The following is a 20,219-nucleotide window of genomic DNA, read 5'->3' as shown; positions in this document are numbered from 1 at the left end:
AGTAGCAACTCTATTTGCCAAATACGACTGGGAGACTCTTACTACTGCTATGTAAGCTGTTGAAAAGTCATTTCTGTGAATTCCTTCACACCAGATATGTTCTTACATAGGGAAAGGCTATTTGTATTCAAGAGCTATAGGGCTGTCGTCATTTCCCTGCACAATTTCTGCTATGGCGTATGCAGACTAACTGGTGTATGTGGAAACAGCTAAGCATGTAGATGCTCACACACTCTTCAGTAAATGTACACTCGCTGTTATCTTTGTCTCATTAAGTAAAAGACAGGAAAATGAATGCCAAAGCATTTCCCATTGTGTAAGGTATATGAATATGCAGAGTCAATTGCTTGTATGTATGACTATCCTTATGTACAGTCGCAAATGTATGTGCTATGAACATGTGCAAGCATGCATATACATCAACATTAAATAGTGAATGATATGAAAAGAGAAAAAAGAAAAGAAACAATGGCAAATAAACATTCAGGTTTCAAAGCCAAGTAACATTGGTTATTCTAGAAGGCAGGTTTTCTGGGTATCCTTAGTTAGCCCTTTTGAATGTCTGTGATGATACAGTTTTAATTACATGATAACACGTGGAGATTTTTTTCCTCAAGAGATTCCATTTTCTACCAGTCAGTGGGAAGTCAGTTTTTTAACCCTTCTAGTTCTTGTTTTCTTCCACTCTCTGTTCTGACTTCATAACTCATGTCCAAATGTTACACTGAACATGGAATACTGATTGCCTTCCAACCTTTGTTTCTCTGGTGCATCCTGTGCAACATTAGCATAGTCACGCAAAAGTGCTGAAGCGCATAGAAAAGGGGCAAAAATGTCAGAATGGCAACAATTAGTCAAAACTGGAAGTGAGAGATCTGGACGCTTTTGTATGCATAGCATTTCTATGCTATATTCTAAAGCACAGGCCCACTTGAGCTCAGCTTCCCTTCATTTCAGACTCTGTGTGTCTCCTGTGAGCACCCAGAAAATAAGGCCAAGCACTCAAAAGGGAGGAAATTCCAGAATGATGTCATCATGCCTACACGTGGGGAGCGGAGGGGGCTAATCGTGCCCAGGCAATCCAAATTCTGGCATTCACGAGCATTTTAGCATTTGGCTCACAAATATATCATTCTTTTAGCTGAACTTTTTCTTTTGTATATGCATACATTTCTCTGTAAATAAATGACATCTGAACTGTATCAAACCTGCTACAAGCTCTTGCACTGCCTTCCCAGTAAAACCAATATATTGATGTGTGTTCTTTTGGACAAAAAGGCATGGCATGTGTTGTAATAACCTTTGGTTCTTCTTCCTGCTGCAATCTAGGGAAATCTAGGGAAACTTGGTTTTGATTGTTCCCAGAAGGGGAAAGAAGGGAAGTAAAGAAGATCTACCTTAATAGGTGCTGAAGTATCACTACAGCCCCCACTCCAGCTGCACTGTAGCCTTCTGTCCTCTGCTTTAGAAGTAGGAACAGCAATGGACAGGCAAACAATTTGGCACACAAAATCAGGGAGGTCAAGAACTTCTGCAGGACAGGAATATATTTACTTCATTACAGCCTGAAAACTTGCTGCAAAAGAGATTCTTAGGTTTCACATTTGCTACATTGTCCCTATGCGTTAGCAAATTACAAAGCAAGCATTGAAAAGCATAGCATGCTGCCTTAAAAATCACAAGATTTTCACTTAAGTATTAAGGTTTTTTTGTTGTTTTCTCAAACCATTCACCTTTTGAAACTTCCCTGTGCCAGCAGACAGGTTGGAAACAGGTTAAAAATGGAAGCTTATATCCATAAATAAACAACTAGCCCCGAGAGCTGGTGCTCTAGGGAATGAGAACTTATAAAGCAAGACTCACAAAACTCCTGTGGGAGTTGGCTTCTTTAGGTATCTACCATAAGTGTGTCTGTGTGCATATATCTGTACACTGTTCTGATCCTATCTGTATGCATGCGTACCTGTGGTTAGCACAGTATTCCCTTCTTGCTCTGCAGGTCACAGCTCTTTCTTCTCACACTTCTCATCTGTTCTTTGAAACTGGGAATGTCTGTCTCTCCTCTGTGCATACCCATCCCTGCTAGGCTGAGAACAGATGGACCTTTTTACCCCTCTGTGTGTACACATGGTGAGATACATTCTCTGACTCTCTGCTGGTGCTGTGAGATGCTAGCTAACTTTCAGACAATGGGCAGAGCAGTGTATGCACTCCGTTGACTTAAATGCCCTGGTTTGCTCACTAAAAGTTCTTTCAAGGAATAGATAGGGTACCTAGGGAAATATGATTGCCAAGTGAGGAATCAAAGTGAGTGCACGTTGTACCTATTTTCCCCTTTTCTCTGAGCTTTCCATGTTTAACTCACTATAAGTAGGGGGAATGATGGCAGATCTTATGCCAAGATTTCATCATTTTCCCAAAAGGGAAAAGCATACTGCCCAGGCTGAGATGCTTCCTTGGTTTTGTGGCTAAGTCATGCTCTGTAGCTGAGATGTCAGCTAGCAGCCAGCACTCTGTAGGCCTCAGGGAGGAGTCCCAGGGTTGGCAAAGTGATGGGAATAGAACGGTGCCTATTAGATTATTGAAAACAAAATGCAGCTGTGTGTTACTGTTGGCTGAATGTGACCTGTCAGCGGCAACATCTCTGTGAGAAGCTGGGGCTGATCATAGCCAGCCTGCACAGGAGAAGGTGCTGGTAGCTGAGCAGCTTGAGCATCATGACAAAGTCACTTGCTGCCACCAGACCCACTGTTAATGTGCTGGTGTTAGAGCAGTGAGTGAGCCTGCTGAAGGCCATGTCCTGATGGGCCATACGGTGACAGATGGGTTGCTCAGAAAGCCCCAGAGGACCTACCACAGTTCTGTTGATGGCTGAATGCCTGAGGCCAGGATAATGTTGTTCCCTCACACAGTGGACCCACCCAGTGCACCAGTACTTACTGTGCCTTGATGCTATGTCTTTGCTCCAGAACCCCTCCGGAATAATCCTTGCACAGCCCGTAGACTTCTCTGTCCTCACTGTTAATTGCTGCGACTCCTGCTTTTTGTATCACCTCTATTTTCAGTGTTAGTAGCTCACTGAATCTAGAAATCTGTGTTTGTACTCGCTAGAGAGTGTGAGTGGGCTGAATGAAGGACCTGGGCTCTCTGCATTGCTCAAGGTGGGAAGAAGTAAGGAGGTCTGGGTCTGACTTTCCAGCTCTAACGCATTATGTTTTGGTTTGAGAGTCAGAACTGCTGTAACTTCAGACAGGCATAAAGAAAGGAATGGTTTGCCCTTCTGAATAAAACAAGAACATGTCAATGTGGGGAGAGAGGGGAAGGGAGAGAGACATTTGCATAGGTCAGGAAAGGTCATTAAAACATCTGGCAGTACTAACTGACATGTGTCAAATTTTAGTGTTCATTAAATTCATATTAATGCAAGAATGGCTCTTAAGCTTCAAATACTGCTTTCGGTTGCTGTGTTCCCCTCGTTGATGGTGATGACTTTTCAGAACTGTGCCATGCTTATTTGCATGGCATCGTCCCGGCGATCGGAGTACAGAGTGATCGTCTCGGGACTGCCTCCAAGTGGAAGTTGGCAGGATTTAAAGGATCACATGCGTGAAGCAGGTGATGTATGTTATGCTGATGTTACCAGTGGCATCTGACCTGAGGTCATATTTCTATTTAACCCCTTCCTGTAGGTCAAAAGATAAATTAATCTGCTGAGAATTGAATTGGAAATGAGGTGTCTGGATAACAGGTGTCCCAACTTTGGAATAGCTACCAGGCTGAAACATGTTTGCATCTGTTCTCATGCCATCCAAGAAGTCATCTCCAAGGTCAAGGAGATATTCAGATGACATCCGAGATGAGAAGTTGCCACAGGGAGCACAAGTGGCAGGTGCCCTGTGTTAGAAGATTGTCTTGCAGTCTGGGGGTCTGTTCCCAAAAGGGGCACTTTGAGTATAAAGTAAACATTTTCACTTATGGTGTTCTTTGCTTTACCTCTACATAGTAACAGATAATGATTGTAAAAAAAGATAGATGTATTGTGTCCCTTTCCCTTGAAGTGGAGAATCTCACAGTTCCTTTTCATTGTTGTTTTTTTTTTTCAGAGGATGAAGATGATGAAGAAATGGTGGAACCAAAAGCACAGGATGACTTGGAAACGGAAAATCAAGACCAGAAGCAGGAAACGAAAGAAGGTACTTGAACAAACAAAAATAGTTTTGTTACAGTTTTAAAGGACTTGATTCAGCAAATAGTTACTCCACAGGTACTTCTTTTATAGGGAACAATGCAAGAATGAAATGGTCACAAGTTTTATTGATTCAGGGCCACATTAGTGGCATAAAAGCAAAAAACTGTATCCCAGTGACCCAGCGTAGGATTTCTGCTGTTCAGCAGAAGCAACGTGTCCTCATAATTTGGAAACCAAAGTAGAGATTTTTGGATTCCAGGACTGGTGCTTACTTGTCCTCTGGTTTAAACAGCCTACTTAAGTGAAAGATTTAAAATGTGAATGCCGGGCATTCCAGCAGCTCTAGAGAGCTGGTTGATCTTCAAAGGTACTTAGAGCCCATAACTGTCTGTCTGCTCGAGAGGGGCAAAATTAAACCTGGTGGGGACAGGAATCTTCCAGCAGAATACCATTTCAGTGGAAAATGTAGACTGTCAAAACGTTGTGTGGGAGCTTTCCCCAGAGAACTTAAGGTTAAAACTGAAGCCAGGCGGTCCCTGGTTTTGCTATGTCTTTGGATTGAGACATTCTCCATTGTTACAAGGAACAGAAATTCAGGTTACAGCTTCTTTCTTGTGTCAAAGTGGGTTGTCTGCTCTGGACACACTAGGTGCTCCAGGTGCCTCCCATTTACTTTGACCCATTCTAACTTTCCTAATCAGAAGAAGGATGTAATATTTCTTTGGTCTTCTCAATCTGGAAATTTACTGGAGTATTGACTTTTGTGTGGAATTTTGGAAAAGGGCTGAAAAATCAGCAAATTCACTATGAGAGGAAATTAATTTCTTGTCCAACATTTCTTAGCTTTTTGTTGCCGGGTTTGCTCATTATGCTGTACACCTTATTGAAAGGTAACTTACTTCCTCAGGTAAGGCCTAAGTCACGTCATGCAGTAGTGATCATTATCGGGATGAAACTGTGACCTTGGTTTTGTTTTTCACAAGACAGACTCATTATAGAAAAAAATGCAGAGTTATTGTACAGAGAAGCCCATGAAATCACTGACTGTGGGACTGTGAATAAGCAGTGGATGCTTCTGTCTCATCCAGGAGAATCTGCATGATTTATGTCAGTGTCAGAAAAGCTGGAGTCTGGTGTATAGTGACTGCCTTTTACTGTCTGCATGCACAGGAGTGAGTTGCAGTACTAGCCATACTGTTTTGATTATGAATTAATCTTCCTTCCTTCTTAAGAGCATCATGGAAATCATCTGCTCCTAAATCCTACGATACCCATTGTTCATTTGGGTCATGGAGAAATGAGAAGGTTGGAGCTCACTCCGTCCCCTTCACATCTTTCTGCTTCATTCACCTCCCACACTCACCAATGGCCTGGGCAGAAAGGAGCAGCAGAGACAGCAGAAACAAGAGTCACAGAAGAGCCTGCAAAGACACAAACAAGAGGCACAGCAGTAGAGAAAAACTGATTTTTTCCCAAAATTATCTCTCCTCCTAAAACTGTGGGGTCAGCTTACACATAAGTTCTAGCAATCAGTGGCCTAGCACAGTATCTCTTTTCCTAATGACAACAGGAAGCCATAAAAGCTGATATCACTGCAGTTATGCACTGTTCTTTGTTGCTGAATGGCCCTATAGGATTCAGCTAACAATTGATCCCATCCCCATTTATTTCCACGTAATAATAACACTAGCTGGGAAGAAAGCACAAATTCCTGTATGAAGAAAAGAAGCAAGAATCTAAATGCACTGCAGAATTGATTTGTTCTACTTTTTCCTGGGCTTTCAAGCAAGTTTTTTACGTACTTTGCTGACCAAGCACCATCTCCAACATCTTCTATTTCTGTCAGTTTGGGGGGCGTGCTTCCCTTCCCTATCTAGCAGACCATGGGAATGGTAGCTGAGCAGAATTAGTTCAGCACCAATCCCTCACACACAAAGTGCAGAATGCAAAAGCAAGGGACAGCTTGTTTAGCTGAACCAGCTCTGTGAGGTGATGACAATTGACTGAGTTCAGGGAAGGAGAAAAGGTGTTCATTGCCTGATAGAAAGTGAGCTTGACCTGTAGTATATGTCATGACAGAGATTAAATAGTGGCATGCTGGTGTCTAGCATTAAATTCTGTGAGTCAAATGAAGCAATCTTCCCAAGTCGACAGTGAATGGAGTCCCATTTTTATTGTTTGGTGTAGCTCTTTCCCTTTTGGCTTCAGCCCTTTTGCCAACAAATTCCTGTTTTCCTCTCTGTTGTAATCACCCTTCTCATGTTCTGAGCAACATTCAGAGTTTGAAGCCATCATTTGTGTTTCATGGAAGTGATTAAAACCATGTTACAAGTCAAACAGGAGTTAAGAACATTTCCTGTCGGTAGTGCACTCTGTGCGCCTACTCAGAATTAATAGCTTTTCTGCAAATTAGCACATAATGGGTTAAAAGCATGTTTATGTTGGCATTAAGTACTCTGGCTTCTTTTCCTCTGCAAGGCAAGACAATATTTTGCAAACTTTTTAAAGAATCTCTAATAGATATTATAGTGGCGCCATTCACACTGCTATATAGTAGTTAAGGCTGTGTCAGCACTTCCATTATGAATCCTGTTTTTCAGGGATTTATAACCCAGCCGTAAAAATTTGCTCTGGGCTGAAATTTGGTTTCAGCTCAGGGAGCACATTTTTAACAGATTAAAAAAATCAGCATGGCCTTTTTTGAGTTATAGGAGTGTAAAAAAAAAAAAACAACATGGGAAAGGGAAGTGTTGGGAGAGAGAGGCAGACAATTCTTTCATGAACATAACTCAAAAATAGGTCGATATGAAAAATAATGATTGGACCCAGTCCCTTTCCCCAAGCCAACGGGACAGGAGTGCTCTATTTTTATAATGGTATTTTAAGAGGAAATGTGATTTTTTTTCTTCTCTCTGTGGTTTATAGGTAGTTCGATTTAATTCTGCAGACATTTATTACACAGTTAATTTCCTCATCTTTCCCCTGCACTCCCCACAGTTGCTCTGTAGGGTTGGGTGGGACAGTGCAGCAGACCCCTGAGCAGGGCAGAGCCCAGTGCTGGACTTGTCCCAGTATCACTGCAAGGCACACGAGACACCTGCTCATCTGGCATGACCCCTCCATTACCCTGGGGCAAGGAGGGCAGAGCAGTAGCCCCACATGGTGGGGGTGGGAGGTGGGGACCTGGCTGATGAGCTGCTGGAAGCACATGAAGCCTCAAGACCCCGCCATGTTTTTTCCACATGGCTGCCGGCTGTCACCCATGTCTCACGCTGTGCTGGGAAGAGCCAAGTGTGGGATACCTGCCGGCAAACTGGGCTGGGCTTTGCCTGTTCCCAGCCTCCCCTGACCACGTAAACAAGAGCCTGGTCCCAAATTGTGGCATCGGGTGGGATGGGGCTTTCCACCACCAGAGAGCTCTGGAGCTCCACCTCAGGCGCCTCTTTGTGTCAAGGAGAAACCACATGAACAGCAGGACGGGCTGGGTCTTGAAAGTGGGCCTCAACCTGCATTTATCTGAAGCCCTGGATATATCCGCAAAAACCGGCATGAAAGGCTGTGAAGGGGGAAGCTGGGATCTGCAGCTTCAAAGACCTGCCATGCCCTCCCTGGACGTGAGCACAGGGCTGTGTGTGTGTGCTGTGCTCATGGTGCAGGTGGGGAGACAGTACAGCTCTCACCGGACCCTGCATCAGGAAGGGAGCGATAGAAGTCTTATTGGTGTAGATAAGAGCCTGCAATCCCACAGTTTTGCTGCCATCAATCATACAGCTAGTACAGGGGCATCCATCTGTCATATGGTAGCTCAGCACGGGTGTACTCAAGGATGCAGGCCCACAAGCCCCTGCAGTGAGAGCAAGCCTGCCCAGTGGAGCTCTGAATTCAGGGCTCCCAACACTGCTTTTCCAGCACTGAAAAATTCCAAAATGTGCCTTAAAATCTCCCATTCAGCAATTGTACAGTGCAGGGACTTGTGTTTTAAACCTGATGTAACTCGCACATGGTAGCGTCCATCAAACTTGGACACAGCATATATCAAGCCTAACATGAAAGTGAGACACCAGAAAAACAGGAGGCTTGCAAGGAGACGAGGACCAAGAGCTGCAGAGAACTGCTCAGCACCTCGTGGTTCTCACACCTTGCATTTCTGCTGTGCTCAGTAGTCAGCACATCTGAAATCTACATGGATTTAAATGTGCACTGAAAGGAATAACACAGCTCTTGAAAGGGTTTTGCTAATCTCCTTCTGTCTCTCGTTATATCTCTGCTCTCATAACAAGGCTGCTTCCTGCTTTACTGTTTTTATTAGTTCGCCCTTTCTTTCATTCCCTTACTCTTGCTGGTCTTACTTTCTTTTTTGCCTTTAATGGATTTTACTTATTTTGCCAGCTTTTTACAATTGCTTACGTTGCAGAAGAATATTCTACTATAGAACTTAAATATGGGTCTTTCTCTGTTTTTTAAATATCTTCTTGGTTCCCTCAGAAGACTCAAACCATGTTTTATAAATGCTTGTGAATTTGATCCTGCACTGTTATCACAACTCTTTATTTACCACTGTCCTGCTACTATCAGATAGGTATAAGACTGCAGCATTTTTTAGCTTAGTTCCTAGCAATATAGGGAAATGCTTTTGTATTGTTTTTTTTTCCAAGTGGGGGGTGTCCTTTCTGGTAGCATCCATTGCTTGTCAGGCAATGAGCACGTAACTTCCAGCACTGGGAAGCAAAGCATTGTGCTGGGCTTTGTTTTACGTGGAGGGTTAGATGTGGTGTGATTGGTTTTAACTCCAGGTAGAGAAGATACTTGATGGAAAATGCTGTATTCTTCCCTAGAATTTCTGGAGATACTGTCACATCACATAGGTCTCTGTAACAAAACAAAACAAGAAGTACTTTGATCAGCTACTTATGTTTCTAGTAGTTTTCCTTGAAGAGCGTCTGTGTCTCTTGAAAGCTGAGATCAAAGTAACCGAAAGCCTCCAGATAGGAAGAGAAATTGCAGAAAATTACATAGATTCTTTTTATTTTATTCAAGGTAATGGACAGACAGGAACAAGGAGAAAATGGAAGCAGCTCTGTAAGATAAATGGTCAGAAAATCTTCATATTTGAAAGAACAAGCTTGTATGTTTTGGGTTGGTTTTGTTGTTGTTGTTGTTCTGTTGTTGTTTTTTTTCGCTTCTACTCCATGTATTTACAGTAGTTATAGAAATGTTTTACAGTGGAAATAGTAAAGATGTTAACATTCTTGCAAGGAGAGATTGCCTCAAATAAAACTTCAGAGGCAGATGAATGAAAGAAGAAAATAAGGTTAAAATATGAAGCTTAATATCGCCAGGGGGCATCTGGTGTGTCAGTCGGGTGGATGAGGTAAGCTGATTTATGCCCTACAAACTTTAGCCAGGGTGTTGCTGATGCTGAAGAGGGTTTAATAAATAGACTGCTGGCCTCCCACAGATTGCTGCTAACTGCAAGGGAGATTTTGCTGAGGTAGGACTGCAATCATTTGTGTCTCCATTGCTTGTGAACACCCCACAGCTCCCAAGCTGTTTAGTTTTTGCTTATCACCTTTCTATAGATTTTTTGTTGTATTTTCTTTACCAGTCCAGGTGGGCAAACGACCGAATAATAAATTTATATATCTAACCTGTAGAGACTGTTTGATTTAGTGAATAATTTTCAGCATTTGGAGCAGTTTAAAATGAGTTTTCTAGTTGGATTTGCAGTTATTTGCTCCCCTTTTATGCTGTTTTGCTGCATTGTAATGCTTTTGCCTTTGATTCTCAGAAAGTGATGCTTTAGTGGTGACAGTGGGATATTGCCTTGTTACAGGCTTCCTTGTTAGATAAGTTCCCCTAGTGCCAATTACTGTTCAGTAGTGGATGCTGCAATAGGTCAACCTGTACTTTTTGCTAGTCATTCTCTTTTTTTTTTTCCACACGCATTGCTTCTGTCTAAAGCACTTAGAGGCAAATTGTGCTCCTGCCTTGGTAATAGTTGCTCTGCTGCGCAGGGGGACTATGCAGGGGACAGAGATTGTCCCTGGATGTGTGGAGCTCTGCAGGGACCATGAAACTGGTGGCAGGAGGCAGAGAGCCGAGGCCATAGGAGACCATCCGGGCTCAAGTTTGAACTTCTGAGCTGCTTGTCTCCTGAGTGCCAAATTGCTCCTCCACCTTTCGTATTTTTCTTTCCCTCTAAATTTAGACGGAGATTTTCTCTTTTAGAGCAAAAGCTTTGAGCAGATTAGGCAAACCTGATTGTGATGATAACAGCCTCTCCTGAGCTGAAAAGGGAGAGTGCTCTAGAAGCAAATACTTTGCAAACCGTGGAGCTGAGCACTGCACAACTGCTGGCCATGGTATTTCTCCTGCCTCCTGTGCCTCCAGATCCATCCTTGCCCCTGGGGCTGGTGGTGGGTTTGTATCCAGGCAAACACCTGCAAATGCCTCTTTGGACAGCTGTCAGCAAAAAACCCAGCACGAGCCACAGGGCATGGGATGGTGAGCAAGGGCTACATCCCCTTCTGTAATTCTGCTGTAAAGCTGTCTGTTTGTGTCCATAATCATGCATTTGGAACAGTGTTCTCTGTTAGCATAACTCCTGTGGTGCCAACAGAGCTTTCCAAGCTGGGAATTTGACACAGTTACTAAGTTGGTTTGGTATAACTGTACAGATGCTAATGGCATTTTTTGAAATATAAGTGATTCTGAAATACAACTAAAATGCTTGTTTAAAATCACATGCTGGCAAAGGCATAACTGACACAAAACTTTGCTATATTATCAGTATGACCCTGCTGGTGTAATTGAGAACAGAATTTTGCACCGCAGCAATAACAGCATCCAACTTTCTTTCCTCAAATGCTCACGTTTTAACTGTAATTTACCAACAGGTCATTAAACTGATGGAGAAGTGAAACTGGTGCTTCTTGAAATTTTCAGATGAAGGGTCATGCTGAGAATACCCTTCTGAAATGAAAGAGTTGGCATCCCTGCCAAAAGGAAAGGAGCAGCTCTATCTTGCAGGGACCGGGCTGTCCTGCCCGAGGCAGCTCCCACCCATCCCAGGCAGCCCTGGCCAAGGCAGAGTGTATTTTTCGCTCTGGCTCTTAGGATTGCTTTGCCTGAGAGAAAATGGATTTTGTTTGGTCACTTTAGATTTTGCTGCCTCAGGGAGAGTCTTTGGTTATTTACTTCATTGCTTCACGAAAGCCCGAAGACAAAATTTATCAGTGATACCAAGAAGAAACTGGGAGAAGGGAGAGATTATGAGAGCCCTTTTAGTACAAAGAACTGTACTATAAGTTGAGCAGATTACTTTATCTTTGGCTCCTCTGACAGATCCCCCGTTACATAAGTGTTCTGCTTTTTCAAGCTAGGTATTGCCTAAATGTCAGTCACAGCAATTTCCTGAAATAGGAACACTGCGTTTATTTTATCTGGGGCTTTAAGTATTTTCCATTTCTGAATAATAAATATGTAAGATATAGGATCTTTTCTATGTAAGCTCTACATTCTGGTAACATACAGGAGCATGTTTAGATCTACTAAAAGATTCTTAGTCATGATTTTAAGTGCAAAGCTTTGATTTCTGCCCTGACGGTGCTACAGCAAGCGTTCATGTCTAAAGAAGCTCAGTGAAGATGTTTATTCATTTGGAAAGGAATGAAATGTCAGACTCTTAACCACATCTTTTCATTTTTTCAAGCTCCTCCCAGAGAACTGACAGAAGAAGAAAAGCAGCAAGTTCTCCATTCAGAAGAATTCTTGATATTTTTTGACCGGACAATACGTGTCATTGAGCGAGCTTTGGCTGAAGATTCAGACATATTCTTTGACTACAGTGGCAGAGACTTAGAAGAGAAAGATGGGTCAGTTTGGGTTTTACTCGCTTTTGTAAAACAAGTTTATAAAAAGAATACCAATGTCAAGAAGCATTAATTTTGAAACTAAACTAAATCCTTGTATAGTTAAGAAACCTCCCCTTGAAGACTTGGGTCAGTTTATTAGTCTAAATTATTTTGCAAAACAGTTTCATACTTTACTGCTCTGTTTTCATTGTTTGTTTTCTTTCTTTTAAAGTATTACTCAGATTGTTGTTGGTCTTGTTCAGTTTTTGGATTAATAATAACCAAAACATAGAAATGTATATGTAGTTTAAGAGTACTTTAAGAGATGTACATCTGTATGCTTTAATCCTAGTATTTCTGCAGATACTGCTGCTTCAGGTCAATAACAGATTGCACTGTGCTGTGCACTGTGTGGGTGAAAATAACAGTCTCCCAAAGTGTCTGCAGTCTAAACACATAAGACAGAAGATGACACATTGCACGTTCAGCAATGGATAAGGAGTGCAAGAAGCAACACTTGCTAATCTGACAGGAAGTATTTAGGTTTCAGCAGCTGTGTATCCACTGAAGCCTCTTGGCAAATCAGGAGATGTGCTGTGCTGCAGTTAAAGGAGGCTGCTCCAGAGCATCGCCCCATGACAACTGAATGCAGTGGTACACCAGCACTGAGCTTCAGCCAGTCACAGTGGTGCCAGAAGGCATCTGCCATCTCTGTGGCTGGGAGGAGATGCTGTAACTTGAAGATTTGCAGAGACAAAAAGAAGAGAGATTTGGTTGTAGCTTGGACACGAAGATTCAGAAAAGGAGATGCTGAATGCCAGGATCAGACTTGGTCCCGAGAGACAAAGGTGTTAGGGGTGTCCCACAGTGTCCCAAAAGAGCCTGCTTAGAGAAGGCAAGAATGCAGTGGAAATTAAGAAATATGGTTGGGTGAAATATGTATAAAATTTGTTCCGTGGAGCAAAGTCATTATTCCTTCAAGACTGTTAGTGAAAGCAATTACTGAAGGCGGCAAACTGCTCCAGAGGTCTGAGAAAAATTAGTTGGAAACTTCTGCATTGATTTTAAGAGCATTTGAGCTCTGTTACTTCAAGAAGTGTCACTTTGTTTGAATTCACAGAGATGTTCAAGCAGGAGCCAACCTTTCTTTTAACCGTCAGTTCTACGATGAGCATTGGTCAAAGCATCGTGTTGTCACCTGTATGGATTGGTCTCTGCAGGTAAGATGTGAAGCTGGAAGATATGCTTCTATATGACTTCCAACCTCTCCCTAAAAAAATATGGCCAGCATCATTCTTACAGAATGAGTACATACATGTTTTCTATAAGAGAAGCAGGCATCAGTGAATTTTTCCCATTTTTTTCTATGTATGCTGTTTAATCTTCAAAGTCAGGACTTTGTATTAAAACTATAGGTTAAAAAAGCTACCTACTCCCCCTTTTTTCCCTCCTCTTTAGTCCTTCATCGCATGGAATTCCTTTTAGGAGAAAAGCATTAAAATTATATTGATGAAAAATAACTAAATAATTAACATTTTGTTTTAACAAGCAGTTATAAATAATAATATATTAAAATGAAAACAAGAATACAAATTTATTTCTTTATGTGCTAAAACTCAAAGTGCAGAAGTGTCTGAGCAATTGGAAAAGATCAAAAAGAGGTCTTTGTGAAAATTCTGGGTCCTCTCTCCAAGTTATGAAAGAGGAGAATGCAGCTGCCCAGGGCACACACTAAAGTAATGTGTCTGGAAGGTATCCGAGTTCTGTGCACCACAAAGCACTGTCATATTGCAAACTAAAACTGACTGGAGAGCTGCTTCAGCTTCCCCAAACCAATACAGCCATATCAGCAGGGCAGATAAACCAGGTTAATTAGTTACTCTGTTGGAGAGCTGGGATTAGTATGTACAGATCACCACAGGTCCTGTCAAATTTTATGGTCCCAGTTTCGCTCCATCTGCCTCATCCTCTATGCTTCAGTCCCTGTCATGCTGATGCTAAGTGTCAGTCTGGAGTGGAGAAAAGCAGCTGGTTTTCTTTGGGAGGGAACCAGGGAGTCTCTGCTTCAGGATCCATTGTACAGATATAATGAAGTTGCTCCAGGAGGATGTAGACTTGTTCCTGTGGTGTGTTTTTACTTGGGAGAGGATAAGCAGTACAGGACGTGGTGATTCTTGTGTCCAACTCTATTGCCTTCCTCTCAAAATGGCCACGGGGCTGCTTCCATCACTCTGGGTGCTTTTAGCACAGGCTGCACGAAGGAGGCCACGCAGGCCTGACTGGGGCTGGGGCTGTGCTCACAGCAGCACACTGCAAACTGTTCCATGTGTGCAAAGGCTGCTGTGATACCCAGCTCATGTCCTGTGTGCAAAATGAATGATCTATCCCTTTGCTATCATTCAAAATGTCAGCTTAAGAACAGGTACGCACTGGTGTGATGTGGGTGGCCTATATGCACATATGGATTTCCACAGAAATCAAATATTAGCCTGAGGAAACACTTATCGTAGGTTGTTCACTTGTTCAGGGGCTGGAAATTACATGGAATTCTTATCTGATATTTTCCTAACAGGCAGCTCTGACTGTATTCCCAGGGCAGCAAGAAAAAAAAGCCGCCTCAGAAGAGCACTGCCAAATGTAATTGCTCAGCCCCTGGGGCACACAGACATGTTCTGCTTCCCACCTCTTTGTTCCAGGGTGGCCCCTCCTGCCTTCCCCTCTGTTAACTCCTCATACTCAGCTCCCTGTCACCCTAAAGGAACTTCTGTGTGTTGGGGCTCCTCTGCGCCGTCTGTGGCCTGGGAGGAGGCACCAGACCTTGCTGACTTGCCCTGAGGTGTGCATTGTGGCTGGGGCTGGAGCCAGCTGGAGACCTTTCACCTGACCACTAGCTCTGCTTCTCACACACACTGCAGGTCATGGCGGTGTCCAGTGTGCCAAAGGACAGCTCCAAGAGTCATGGGAACTGCGGAATACATTGCTCAACGTTCTGCGATAGAAGTGTTGCTGCAAAACATCCTGGGGGTGAATAAAAGCTTAATCAAACAAAGAGGCTTGATGCATTGATGAAACAAATTATTCAGTTCCTAGTCACATGTAAAATACGGTCCGAAACATGTGTAATCATTCATACTAACAGCCCCTTGATTCTCTGTGGAGCAAAGGGAAGATTGACTCAATCCTTCTTCAGGGAACTGAGGGAAAGGCCCGACAGAATGAGTATAAACAGAGCATGGGATCACCTTGCTTTGTCTTTGAGGAGGTTAACAGCTTGCCTGAAGCCAGGAAAGCTACAGATGCAGCGTTTTCTTTGCTGTGTCCTCTTGATTCTCAGGCAGTAACTATGAATGCTTTTTCACACTGCAGCATTTCCATGGGGGAATTTCCTGGGACATACAGATGCCCAGTAAGGACTGAGCAGCTGTAAATGCAAGTTGTTGGAGCAGTCTGATGGATTTATGGTGGTACACTTGGCTCTATTCTTGCAGAGTCAAAAAGCCTCTTGGTGCTGCCCAGCTGGATATGACCCTGACGTCTGTGTAAACCTGAAACTGTATTTCCAGACTGTTGCATAAACTTTGATTGCAAAACCTACATATAGACCAGCAAGGCTTGAGTCATTGTTTGTTTATGGCCAGATGCACTGCCAACCAGAACATGCTCACTAAACTCTCCAGAAGTATGAACAAACCCCAGAGTGCCTATAAACTGGTATCCATGACTGTTCATGTCCTGTCTCCTGCTGGTGAAGGCTTGGCGATTCTGCCTGCTGAGGTCACTGCCTCTTCAATAGCATGGGCTCAGCTGCTGGCCCAAATGATACCTTACCTGCTCGGTAAAAAAGAGATGTGCTGTCAAAAGCCTTCTGCATATACTGCTTCCTTGGACCAGGGCCAATATAGAATGAGAAGGTTCAAAGGAGAAGCTAAGCTCGCTGTTCAGGAGTAATTTATAATCTCTGTCATGGGAGAGAAAAGAGAGATATCAGAGGGGATGGGAGCAGAGGAAGGCAGGATGTTTCAACTGTGTCCCTACAGGCTGCGTGTGATCAAACCACCTTCGGGTGTCTGAGATCTGGACGAGGTAGAAAAGGTAGTTGCTCTGGTGTATGTTCTAAGTCTCATAGAAGAGATTTGGGTGCCCTTAGAAGCAGTGCCACCAGCCAGGCTCTGGTGGAACATAGATGTGTCCCCAGTCAGAGCCACCTTCTTCCGAAAAGGGGAAGAGGCAGCTGTGGTGGCCACACCATTGTTGGTCCTTCTACCCATGGTTCCAGGATCTGATTCAGGTCTTACATGGAATGATAGCTTGAATAGAACAATCATTAGCTCCATGATGTATTATCCATGGAAATGTACCCAAAGTGGGAAGGAAGTAACAGCTGTATGCATTATTTCTTCCAAATGAATTTTGAGATCAGAGGGCATCAAGCCACATTAGTAATGATAGAAAAGAGTGTTTGCAATCTTTAAAATGTCCGGTGTGGATCGAATTCATAGCTACCAGCAGCATTGCTGGCAGTTCCTTGGTCCCACTTCCTTTACATCTACCAGCTGTGCTGTTCCTCTATGAAGTGATGAATGGTTTGGCAGGACCTTACCTGGGAAAGACAGTGACAATGACTTGCAATTGTCATTGGGAAATTTTGAAGGAAAGCATTCCTAGTTTACAAGAGGAGGATGTAGGTCCCACAAACCAGGGCTGCTATATCACTGGTCTGCCAGAATCCATGTGCTCTTATCCAGATGTGCCACAAGGTCCATTACCCTACTTGGACTGTTTAAAGGGAAGGACAGGGGTTACCATTGGCACGGGGTGTCAGAAATACAGGAAATATATGAGATTATGTATATGTATATGTATATGTATATGTATATGTGTATGTGTATGTATATGTATATGTATGTGTATACACACACAGGGCAAATACGTATGTGTGTGGTGCATATCTACTCATATACATCATTGGATAATGTGTGCACTAGAAAATATGAGTCTATTTCAGAGTGCTCATTGGAATACTCTTACTGAGTCAGTGGAATTGGATGTCACCCTGAGCTTTAGCAGATGACCTCACCATCTTGCAAAATTGAGCAAAATTTGTTTGCTATTTGAATCATCTGAAATAGCGTTCAAGTTGTTTCTACGCATAAGTGAATTGGAAGAGTGCATATTGAAATTAGGAGGAATAGTTTTCTGAGAAGCTGAAGAATTGTGAGTTTCAGAACAAGTGCTATCCTCACATTGATTTTACCATCAAAATCAATTAAGGCAATGATTCTTAAGAAATGGTTAAGCAAATGCATTACAGTTGCTCAAACTTTCAGATTTTTCCTTTCAGCTGAATTCCTTGCTTTACTTCCCTTTATGGATATCCTGTTAGTTGTCTTTTCTGAGAATTATATGCAGAAAATAACATTGCCTTTGTGGTATGTGAGAATAACTGATACAGAGCAAGGAGCAGGGGCTTTAAGGACGTCAGGGACAAGTAAAATATAAAACCAAAATGTAGCTAAATACTGTGACTGAACTAGCATGTATTATAATTGAAACCAGATATTCCATATGTAGGGTGAGATTATTTTTCTCTCATCTGATTTTGCATACCTTCTTCATCATTCAGTTTATTTCATTCTCTCTCTCTCTTTTTTTTTTTTTTTCTTAGTACCCTGAATTGATGGTTGCATCTTATAACAATAATGAAGATGCTCCACATGAGCCTGATGGGGTAGCCCTGGTATGGAACATGAAGTTCAAGAAAACCACACCAGAATATGTTTTCCATTGTCAGGTAAGACAGAGGAAGCCATTAATTTCATGGTAGACGAAACAGAGTTTACTACACAGCGCATCTGCCCAGTGTTTATATGAAGAAGTTGAGGTTAAAAATAAGCATTTTTGGAAAAAGTACAAGCAGCAGCCCAATGTTTTGAGAAGGAATCCAGTCTTCTTGAACAATACTGCAAGTTTGTCAGGGACTGCGTGTCATTCTTTGTCTATTTAAAACAGTTCCTAAGAGATTTAGTTTATAAAGCGCTTGCACTTATGAAGTAACTGTGGTGTACCACTTCCTCATCCAAACAGCAACATATGCTTTCCCACCCACGTTAGTTTCCTCGCATCCTCTGCACTCCAAGCTGCCTACCCTTGCCTTGGATCTGCTCAATATCATGTTCTGCCTTCAAAATTCTTAACTACACTGTGTATTTCTGGGTGTGCATCTTCCAGCTTGATAAAAACTGTCTCAATTACAAGGATTACTCCACCAATTGCCATTTGACTGCCCCTTGTGCTAGCTAACCAATATTTCACTTCACTCAATGCTACTTTATGACCATGCTGTTTTGGAAGTGTATGAGCAGTTCAAAAATAGGTGGATGTTTTATTTCCATAGGTCTATTTACTCTCCTTTTCCCACTGCTTTTCTGTGTGAAGTGGCACAGCCTCATATTGACAGAAATGTCAATTGACATTGGCTCTCTCTCCATCAAACTGTCCAAATTGTGGAACAGGACTTGGGCCAAATTTCCAACCTCTTTATTAATATCCTTTTGTGGTAATTAAATACAGGACAGTGGCGTTCAGAAAGCCATATGGAAAAGTTTCAGCAAGTAAAATTTAACAATCAGAGATTAGTAAAATGCAGATTATTCTGTGGTAAAAATTGCTTTTCTTGGAAGGATATGTATTACCTGGCTAATTGTGTAAGCTAAGTGTCATTTTACATTCAAGGACCAAACATCTTTTTGAACTAAGTTTCTGTTTGGACTTTGGTACATTATCAGATGTAACATAGTGGGAGGGAGTTGCTGGAATTGAAGTTACTGCTTCAACCCGATTAAGTAACCTTTAATTCTGGGCATGTTTTTCTAATTTGCTATACTGAAAAACAACTTCACAAGGAGCCTAGGCCTGCTCAGAAAATATGCCATATAGATTTATATATATATATATTTGTGTGTGTGTGTATTACCTTTGAAATGAGAACTTGCATTTTTCTGGATATCATATTCAGCAGACTGATGTGTTCTTTCAGAACGCTTAAGATCTTAGCTTAGATCCTGTGCTCAAATTCTTCTAGGATGTACACACAGCTTGATGTTTTAAACAAAATATTCAAGAGAAGAGACTGCCCGTTGCAGTTTTGGGAAGAATAATCTTTGAACTAGGCTGATTTTGTGAGTTAATTGCTAGATTCAGTGTAGACCTACTGAGTGCACAAAGGAGAGACTGACTAGAGGCATAACAATAGTCTGTTAGTTAAAAATGTGCCTAGTTTTAAAAGCCAGTACTCTCAAACAAGGGGAGGTATGACTCAATAAATTGGAAGCAGTGAGACAGGCTACATTTTCCATTAGAAAAACATACGTAGGGCGAAGTAATTGCTGAAGATTTGGCCTGGGTGGGCTTCTGTCTAATTCCCCCATTAAGTTGCATGTTTCGCTTTTTAGTACGGGAGACTTAAAGCCTGTGTATTTTGAGAAACACATGTGGTACTGTGCTTTCACATACATCCTGGATTAATCATATTCCTGTGAAATGAAATCAGTTCTTGTGTTTGTGGAAAATATTTATTTTCATGGTCATGCTGTCCACAGATAATTTGCATGATGCGTCTGTTAGGAGTTGGAATCATGTTGGAATCATCATCATAATTAGGCTTCTGATATGTGGAATATCCTCTGCATCTCACACTGGACAAGGAGACCCACATTATATAAAGAGGGAAGCAAAAAGTATGAGACTTGTCTCTTGTACAGGTTGAGGCTTTGTGCTGATTGAGATGGAAAATGAGAAAAAAGATTTTCTTACCTCAAAGTCTGGAATTCGGTTATTCAGTTAGTATAAACCTACTGTATTATTAGTAAGCCCCAAAATGTGGGGCTTACATCTACAGATGTGACTGTAGAGGAACTTCCACACGTCCCTTCTTTGAAACCATAGACTTCAGTGGCTTATGAAACCATTTCTCTGCTAAAAATTTCACCTCAGGTGTTCTGGTGGCATCAGTAGACATAGATATGCAAAACATCCTTGAATTTGAGGGATGATGTATTCGCTAAGTGTTTATCCCAGCTGTTGTCACAAATTGTTACTGTTAAGAAATTCTTGCACAATTTAATCTCACATTAGATTGTTGGCTCATTAATACAGTGTAGGTGGCAGAAAATTTCATA

At 42.1% G+C, this 20,219-nt stretch overlaps 1 protein-coding gene across 13 annotated transcripts in view; it reads left to right on the top strand.

Moving 5' to 3' along the window:
• The window catches only part of DYNC1I1 (dynein cytoplasmic 1 intermediate chain 1), a 174,284-nt gene that overhangs the window by 88,877 nt on the left and 65,188 nt on the right, over positions 1-20,219 (top strand). For all 13 annotated transcript variants that reach the window (XM_015853636.3, XM_015853639.3, XM_015853646.3 and 10 more), the window contains 4 exons: positions 4,104-4,193; positions 11,901-12,063; positions 13,163-13,262; positions 17,708-17,833. In XM_015853636.3, the coding sequence (XP_015709122.1) occupies positions 4,104-4,193; positions 11,901-12,063; positions 13,163-13,262; positions 17,708-17,833 (479 nt within the window). The remainder of the gene's footprint in view (positions 1-4,103; positions 4,194-11,900; positions 12,064-13,162; positions 13,263-17,707; positions 17,834-20,219) is intronic.

The sequence above is a fragment of the Coturnix japonica genome, chromosome 2 (assembly GCF_054131305.1).
Source record: "Coturnix japonica strain WE chromosome 2, WE-NBRP24, whole genome shotgun sequence".
NCBI lineage: Eukaryota > Metazoa > Chordata > Aves > Galliformes > Phasianidae > Coturnix > Coturnix japonica.
The sequence above is the reverse complement of the archived record's forward strand: the minus strand, read 5'-3'. Positions and strand labels throughout refer to the sequence as shown.